Source organism: Terrapene carolina, unplaced genomic scaffold (genome assembly GCF_002925995.2).
Source record: "Terrapene carolina triunguis isolate 2854851 unplaced genomic scaffold, T_m_triunguis-2.0 Scaffold62, whole genome shotgun sequence".
In the NCBI taxonomy this organism is placed as follows: Eukaryota; Metazoa; Chordata; order Testudines; family Emydidae; genus Terrapene; species Terrapene triunguis.
In genome coordinates, this window is record NW_020664413.1 from 28,953,910 (window position 1) to 28,963,127 (window position 9,218).

Here is a 9,218-nt window from a genome sequence, read left to right on the forward strand (position 1 = left end):
CCCCCCCCCCCCCCCCCCCCCCCCCCCCCCCCCCCCCCCCCCCCCCCCCCCCCGACACTGTGCAGAGCTTCCTGCAGCCAGGGGAAGTTTCTGGGGCTTGATCTGTATAACCCTGCGCGGATACAAAAATGTGGATCCGCATCTGCTCTGCATCCACCAGGATCAACCTACAATCCGACCCGCGATCCACTAGCCATCTTTTACATGTATCCGCACCCACAGCAGCAAGCTGTATCACAAGGGAGAGGAGGGGGGAATCAGGGGTGGGGTCTTGCAGGGAAGAGGCAGCATAAGAGTGGGGACTGGGAGAAAGGGGCAGTGCAGGGGCGGGAGAAGGGGCAACACAGAGGGAGGGGCTGGGGGGAAGAGGCGGTATGGCATGTGCTGCTCCCAGGGGCTCATGAGTGACAGCACATGGCAGCAGCAGTGCGTGTTGCATCACAGTGGGGCAGAGGGGTGGGGCCCTGGGGCCCCACCTGCTCCAATCCCCATGGCTGGGGGGCAGGGCTCAGGACTGGGAGTGTGGCCAGTGCTGCCAGGTCAGGCCATGGTGGGGATGCTGGCGCTGCCCAAGTGGCCCGAGCTACTGGACAGGAAGCAGCGCGGCGAGCAGGTGCTGGACTGCCCCAACTCCAAACTTCCACCCAGCCCCAGCCAGCAGCTGCTGCCACCGGCCCCAAGCACACTGTGCCCCCCAGGCTGCCAGAGCCAGACACCACAGGCCAAGCACCACCAGTGAGTAGAGCCCTGCATGGTTGTATCTGCATCTGATCCACTATCTGCAAAAATGATCCGCGGATATATGTGTCTGCAGATGCGGATACGCACGGATATGAAGCAGATATCTGCAGATTGGCAGGGCTCTATTGATCTGACCCAGCCTTGGCTACTCCGTGTAGGGAAGGGGAAGGGGCAAGGGGAACTCCGTCTCCGTCCTTCCACCCCCCACACTCAGCTGGGACTAACATCCCTGGGCTGCCAGGGCATCCCCTGACCCCCCCACCCTCCAGTGATTTACCACTAGCCCCGGCTGCCTGAACAGACACATCTGAGCTGCCGGGGAGGGGTGAGCAAGTACTGGTGCATATTCTCTTTACTTCCCACAGAAACCATTTTCTGCAAGGAAGCAAAGAAAATCTGCGGGGGGGGGGGGGAAGCATTTTTCTGCTGTGCTGCAGTGGCGCAGAATTTCCCCAGGAGTAATATAAGGGCCAACCCAGATAAGTGAACAACAGATGGAAGATCTGATGATTTGGGACTGGGAGGAGGAGGGAGAGTTTAAAAATTTAAAAGAAACACTTAAATGCCACAAGTATATAGGACAACTCCAACAAGAAAAAAAAAAAAAAAGCAAGAGTACATTTAGCATACGCTGGCTAACAGTCTACCGCAAACTGGAAAAAGAAATTAAAAACTGAGGGAATAAGCAAACTCAGTACCATTTATGAACCATAGGTGGTTTTGCACTTCACCGCCAAGCCATTTTCACTGTAAAGATACAGATTACCAAGGTATTAGCATTAGGATTATGATTTAAAGGAAGGTTATCTGTAATACCCAATAGCTTCAGGGCAGTAGAGTGCATCACAATACAATTGGAATTGGGTTACAAATTAAGTGTTTATTTTGTATTATTGTAATCAGAATCTCTGTCCTTAATCCTGATGAGAGGAAAAGATAAATTCTGATAAAATGTTTCTATTTGGAATAACTTCATTTACTGTGCACTTAAACTTTTACTGTCACATTTGTTCATAACTATTTAAAAGAAAAAACGAACCACATCTTACCCCAAAATGAAGCGAGATTTTGGTCTCATTTAGCACAACTGCCTGGATTTCCTGTTTATGGTTACTTAGGTCATAGTAAACTCAAGCATGCCTCAAAGAGCTTCCAGTGCACAGACATAGCAACATTACTTCATGAGATGGTGACATTTCCCAACTGCACTGGCTGGCATATGGTGTGTATACATAGCTCTGCTTCCTCCCCGACCCAATTTAGGGCACCATGAGCTCTAGCAGGAGTAGGGAGTGATTAGTCCCTCACCCACTGACTGCAGACCTTTACTCAGATAGAGAAGCATCTTATTGCCGTCTGTAACAGGGTGTAGCATTGCCCCCTTTGCTCCTGCCTCTGCTCTGTTCCAAAAGTCACTCAGAGACCTTCTGGCTCAACAATCACCGGTGCAGTTTATTTACAGGGTGCAATCCCACCACTTTCGCATCATCTACAGCTTGGGGGTTTAAGCCTTAAGGGCTTCTCAATCTCTGCAACCAGTAGGGAAGAGCTACCCCCTCTCCTTCCACTCTCTGGCTTCCTCTGGGGCTGGATATTGCCCCCGGCTAATTAGGCTGGCAGCTGTTTCCCCTTCACCAATCAGGCACAAGTTTCTCTAGCCAGCCCAATTTACCTCTCTTAATTGGAGCTGGCATGACAGAGGTCTGGCTCAGGAGTCCCAGCCCAGCACCCTGTCACACTTCCCTATCACTGCACATGTGCAGAAGGACCAGGCAGAATGTGACTCTTATCAAATAACTATACAAAAGATAAGATGTCAAATAAAAAAATTGCAAAACTAGTCTTATTTTCTTCAAGATTCTACAGTTTTCATGATTGAAAAGGAAAAATAAGTTTTTTAATCTGGCTTTTGAAGCTATGGTTGATGATTTAAAATTCCTAAAATGAATTTAAAGTGCCCTTCATGTATTGAGGAGATAAAGAGACAACTCTGAGAAGGATTTAAGGGTCATAGCGGACAAGCAACTCAACATTAGTTACCAGTGCAATGCTGTGGCAAAAAGGGTTAACACAATCCTTGGATATATAAACAGAGAGAAATGAGTACGAGTAGGAAGTTGATTTTACCTCTGTACTGCACTGGTGAGACAGATAGTGGCATACAGTTCTGATGTCCACATTTCAAAAAAGGATATTGAAACACTGAAGCGGGAACAAACAAGGTCCACAAAAATTATTTAGGGGCTGGAGAAAATGTCTTATAACAAGAGACTTAAAAAGCTCAGACTGTTTAATTTATCAAAAAAAAGACAGAGTTAACTTGATTAGAGAGTACAAGTACCTTCACAGGCAGAAAATACCTATTACTAACAGGCTCTTTTTAAATCTAACAGAGAAAGGCATAACAAAGATCCAATGACTGGACACAGGGCCCAGACAAATTTAAAGTAGAAATAAGGCACACATTTTTAACAGTGAGAGTGATTAACCAAACTAGCATAGGAAGAGGTGGATTCTCCATCTCTTGATATCTTCATATTAACACTGGATGCCTTTCTAGAAGGTATGTTTTAGTCAAACACAAGTTATTGGGCTCAATACAGGGTAAGGTGCCAACTTTCTATTTGCAGAAAACTGAACACCCTTGCCCCACCTCTGCCCTGCCCCTTTTCTGAGGCCATCCCCCCCGGGGAGTCATGCAGAGCCAGGTAGGGAGCCTGCCTGTGCCGCTGACCAGACTTTTAACGGCCCAGTCAGCGATGCTGACCAGAGCCACCAGGGTCCCTTTTTGACTGGGCATTCCAGTCAAAAACTAGACACCTGGCAACCCTAATACAGGGGTAATCATGTGAAATGTAATGGCCTATGACTAGATCCAGTCAAACTAGATGATCTTATGGTCCCTCCTGACCTTAAAACTCTATATATCCATGAAACGAGAGCTACTGAAGGGAAGAAGAGAAGAGACATTATAATGGAGAATTATAACAAGATGCTGCCAGGTAAGCAGCTAAATTTTATTGATTCAATAAAATTTAAAATGGCTTATATAAAAAGGTGTGTGAAATAGTCACAATGAGAGATGAATACATTCAATATTTGAGTTCTTTTGTATTAACTTAAAAATTTGAAAATTAAAATACAATGAATATGGCACAGGTTTTTTTATTTTAAATGGGCTTCTTTCCATCGCAAGAATGCTGTTTTGTGAGAAGAAAAAGTGTTAGCTAGTTTGTCAAATGTAACATAAAAGCAAAATATGAAGGCCCCAAGATAGCCTGAAATGAATCAGCAAAAAATGCTGTGGAAAATTTTCCGATGTTTTTGTGCACCTCTAGGTTATACACTTCAAAAGTGAGTGCATGGAGGAATTGACCAGGAGAAGACTATTATACTAGACTCAAGTATTAAAGTTCGTTGACAGGACAGCTCCAGCCCTTCTTTTAGAAGTTCCAATGCTGTCCTCAGAGTCTGATGTCTCCGGACTTGTCTGCACTGACACGCTAAATCAGCACGGCTGCAATCGATGTAGTGGCATCAATTTAGCAGATCTGGTGAAGATGCAGTAAGTCGATGGCAGAGCACTCTCCCATCAACTTCAGTACTTAGCTCCCACTTCTCAGGGAGGTGAAGTCGGCAGGAGAGCATCTCTCACCGACATAGCGCGGTGTAGACACCACATTAGGTCAATATAAGCTACATCGCTTAGAGGGGTGATTTTTTCACACCCCTTAGCGACGTAACTTACATCAACTTAAGCAGCAGTGTAGACCAGGCCTCAGTGTTGTATCAAGGAACTCGGAGGCTAACGATACATCTTTGCAGTCTCTCTCACAAGAACATAGGAATTGACGTGCAAGAACACCAAATGGCCTTTGTGGCCTCCAATATTGAGCTCTTCAAGAGGTTTCAAAGAAACAAAAAACTGATCTTCGAAGCTGTCAATAAAAATATTTAACATCAATGTTAGCAGTAGAGCTACTTCAGATACTTATTGTTAACATCTACTCCAAAGTCAGACTTGGCAGCCATTTATTCCTATTTTGATTCCTAACATTTAAACAGGTTTTTATTCCATGACAGGTCTACCTCTTACACTCTAGTACTAAGGCTATGTCTACACTGCAGATCTTACAGTGGCACAGTTGTTGTACTGCTGCAGCTTCACCACTGTAAGGTCTCCCATGTAGCCGCTCTATGCCAATGGGAGAGAGCTGGTATATGGGTACAAAGGTGCCTTACAGAACTATAGCTCATTCCTCTTTCCATTCTATCTTCTCAACTATTTTCTTACTGATGTAAGGCTCAACTCTCGATAGTCCCTGGCTCATCTTAGCTTTTTATTAATTATCTATTATTATTATTAATTATTAAGATTGGCACTATACTGACCACTTTTAAGGCCCTCAAGGTAGTAGCTGATTTTAATAGTAAATTACATTGTGTGAATAGCTCAGCTACTTGGCTCTTTAGTTTCTTTCCTTCTCTCTAAGTACATGAAGAGAAGGACAGGAAAAAAATATGGGTGTGTATACACACACACACACACACACTATAATTGTGCGTATACCATATATAAAAAAGCACAATACAAGTTAGAAATTACTAATTGTGCAAGGTAATTAACAAACTGAATGAAAGGTTCATTCACACACTGTACATACATTCACCAGTCTGTTCATCAAATTATACAATATTTTCTCCTTGATCAACATTTAAAGCTTGTATTTTATCATTCAACTTCTTGGTAACACTCTGTGCAGAACACAAGGAGTATGACAGAGAATTCAGCCTCAAGATTCACTGTGTTTGTAGCTCACTATGACTGCAATCCCGTGGCATAGAAAGATCGTCATGTGATAATGCTTCAACGTAGCTACTTCTTTCATAACGAACAGATTTTCTCTTTTGGTATTTTGACATGTCTCTCTTATTTGACTATTCTCAAGAGCAGCTTGTCCTACCTCTGGTCCTCTCACACAGAAAGCCAATAACATACCTATTCTGAAGAAAAAGCTATTTTAGACAATTACTGTGCACCAGATTCCAGCTGTGTAAATTGATGTAGCTCCATTACACCAACTGAAGATCTGCTCCTGTATGTTTGTTTTACACTCACACCTTCTCATATATACACACAGAAAATGGCATCCACAGAAACACACATGCCTTTCATAACATCTACAGGGATGATCTTGTGGTTTTCACATTTTATTATTAATTCCCATAAAGAAAAAAACTTAATTAGAAAAACAACGTGTCTTAAGGAAAGCATGTGTGATGCTGACAGACCCCGGGCATCGGTGGGCGGGATTGAACTGGCAACTCTGGAGCTTAATGCATGAGCCTCTACCACATGAGCTAAAAGCTGACAGGCTGTTAGCTAAGGCTGTAGAGCAGACTCATTTTATTTCTCTCACTAAATGCCACCAGATGGGACAGAACACCATACCCAAGAGGTGTGTAGGTTACACATACACTTACAAACTCTTAAAAGACAGGAAATATCTGGTTAAGGTACCCCTTTTTAATAAATACATTATATTCACTTCTATAATTAAGTCCCGTACACTGTCAACATGTAGTGTATGGATTATATTACAGTACATGCCTCAAAAACAACAAGGAATCCGGTGGCACCTTAAAAAGACTAACAGATTTATTTGGGCATAAGCTTTCATGGGTAAAAAACCCCACTTCTTCAGATGCATGGAGTGAAAATTACAGATGCAGGCATTATATAATGACACATGAAGAGAAGGGAGTTACATCACAGGTGGAGAACCAGTGTTGACAGGGCCAATTTGATCAGGGTGGATGTAGTTCACTCCCAATAATAGATGCATGTCTCAGACACTCTATAAACCCCAAATACTAACAGGTAGCTGACTTTGATTTTATGTACAAATATTGGGCCCAATCCTGCAATAGGCTGGGTACCCCCCACTCCCACCGAAATAAATATTGACAATCCAAAGGTTGCTGAAAGAAGACCAATAGAGAGTTTGGAAAGGCTAATTTATGAGGAGAGACTAAGCATCTATTCAGGTTGTGAAGGAAGAGGGGAAGGCAGCTAACCATTTCTAACATTTTAAAGTATCTACCATGGATGGAGAAGATTTATAGGAAGTTGGCAATGAGTGGGTACAAGAAGGAGTGATTGGATGAAATGTAAGAAAGGAGAATGTAGGTGAATATCAGAAAAAAATATATAATAGATGCCCTCAGTGCTCCCTTCAGTGTCACCATCTGAGGGGGATCTAAAACAGGGCCAGCCTGAGGTGGGAGGCACACAGAGAGGATGGGGGAAGGTTCATCAGGTCAGCAGCATGCTTCATGCATTATTCTTCCTGATCCCGTAGGGTATGACTACCCTGCATCTAGGAGTGAGCCTCCCAGCCTGGGTAGGACAGTCTTGTGCTAGCTCTGCCAGAGCTAAAATTTTTGTGGGAATTAAAAATAGCAGTGGGGATGTTCCGGCTCCAGTGGAGATGGGCTAGCCACCCAAGCTCAGACCATGGGGTCAGTTGGCTGAGCTTGAGAGCTCAGGCTGCCACTGGAGCCACAACATCCGCATGGCCGTTTTTAGTGTGTTAGCTCAAGCCCCATTAGCATGAGTGTCTACCTGGGCTGGGAGGCTGGCTGTCAGTACAGTGTAGTGTACAACTGAGGTGAATGGAAAGAGAAAACCAGCTTTTGTAACTGATGGCACTATATTTTTCTGTGTGCTTAAATAAAAAACGTATGAAATATTTCTAGAGAACAGATTGGGCCCCAACCTGCATTTGTCTTGTACCCAAACCTCTCTCTGAAGTCAATAGGAACTCTGGGCTCACATAGAATAGGTGATTAGGCTCTTTGTGCATATCTGCTGCAATCTGCACTGCAATACAAAAGTTATTTAAATATATTTTTCTCCACTATAAGTAATTGTACTAATCCACATTTGAAAGAATGAGAAAAACTGATAAACACTGGAAACAGTATGCACAAATTCTCAAAAGTGACTACTAAATTGAATACCCAAACTTGAAAATTCTTAAAGAGGTCTGATTTTTCCCTTAGTGCTGAGTTTGAATAACAGGCTTCTTCAAGATGTCTCAGGTTGGGCACCCAAAAATCCCTAGTAACTTTTGAAACATTGTGCCGTAATATACATACCCAGACACTCCCACCTGTGCCATCTTGCAACCTTACCTCTAAAGTATCCCAAATGAGTGCACACCTACGAGTCGCAAACTTGTGATGTCCTGAAGTTCACAGCGCGGGGCCACGGACAAACACACACAAAGCTCTGATCGCCAGGACAAGCAATTCGCTTCAAGTCCCCTTTTGAAAATCGGGGCGCACTGACAGTGCCTTGGCATGTGCAAATCCCTGCACACAAGGCAATAGCTCTTGAAGCCACAGGGCGCAAACGTCTCAGTTACCAGAACAGTTCTGGACTGAACCCGTCAGTTTAATAGCTTTGGACTCGTTATTCCAAATCCTAACCGACCTAGCTCTGGTGCGCACACACGTTGATAATGACAATAATGAAATGCATTAAGCTTCTTATCTGCCGGCGAAACACGAGGGGCTGGCCAGCTGTCCGCGCGGCACGGGCAGGGCTCGGGGCTGGCGGGGAACGCACCAGGACCAGGGCGGGTTTGTCACTCCCAGGTAGCGGATACATCGGCGCGAGCCGTGCGCGCGTGCAGAGCGAGTCTCCGGTCCGGAGCGAGCCCGCGCGCCCCTGCCCGCGCAACTGAGCGAAGTTCGGAAGGCGCGCGAGCGCGTGCGGGGACAGGACCATCCCGGTGCCCGCCCCGGCCCGTCCCCACGTACCTGAGCAGAGCGAGGCGGCGGCGGACAGGAGCAGCAGCGCCCGCCGCATGGCCGCGGTGCGGGGCTGAGGGCGGCGCAGGGGCTCCGCAGCGGCCAGGTGCAGCGGGGCTCCTCGCGGTGTCTGCCCCCCTGCTCCCAGCTGTGCGCCTAGCGCTCCCCGGGCACCACTGGCCGCGACAGCCTGAGCCGGGGGAGGGCTTCCCCGCCAGCTCCTCCCCGCCCCAGACACACCTTCCCGCCCAGCCTGCCCCCGCTAACACCGGGCTGTGCTACGTGGTAAGGTGCTTGTCACCACCCTGCCAGCACGGGGGGCGTGGGCGTCCCCAGGAGGGTCCTGGTGCACAGCCCGGGCCGCAGGGAGAGCGTCTGCTACAGCGGCTGGCGGGGTTTGAATAGTCCGCTCAGATGTAGTCTCCGTCTTGCAGCTCGGCTTGATTGTTGTAGGGGTAGGTGGGGGAGACCATTGCCCTGCAGACAGTTATCGTTCAGCACGTGTGGTTAGCCCGCAGGTAGTCTGCTCTCGTTCGCTAGCAGGCGTTACTATTCTGTTACCAGGGGAAATGCCCCTACCCCTTTTTAAACAACACTAGTACTGGTTCTCGGCTGTGCAGCGTGATCTTCCACCCTCATAAGAATCTAGGGGCTGGGCT

General features: G+C 46.4%; 1 protein-coding gene across 1 annotated transcript in view; it reads right to left on the reverse strand.

The window, feature by feature from the left end:
- ACVR1C (activin A receptor type 1C) overlaps nt 1-8,720 on the reverse strand; it is a 42,403-nt gene extending 33,683 nt beyond the window's left edge. The window contains exon 1 of the mRNA XM_024218964.1: nt 8,569-8,720. Within this exon, the coding sequence (XP_024074732.1) occupies nt 8,569-8,617 (49 nt within the window). The 5' untranslated portion in view covers nt 8,618-8,720. The remainder of the gene's footprint in view (nt 1-8,568) is intronic.
- Between the last annotated feature and the right edge of the window lie 498 nt (nt 8,721-9,218).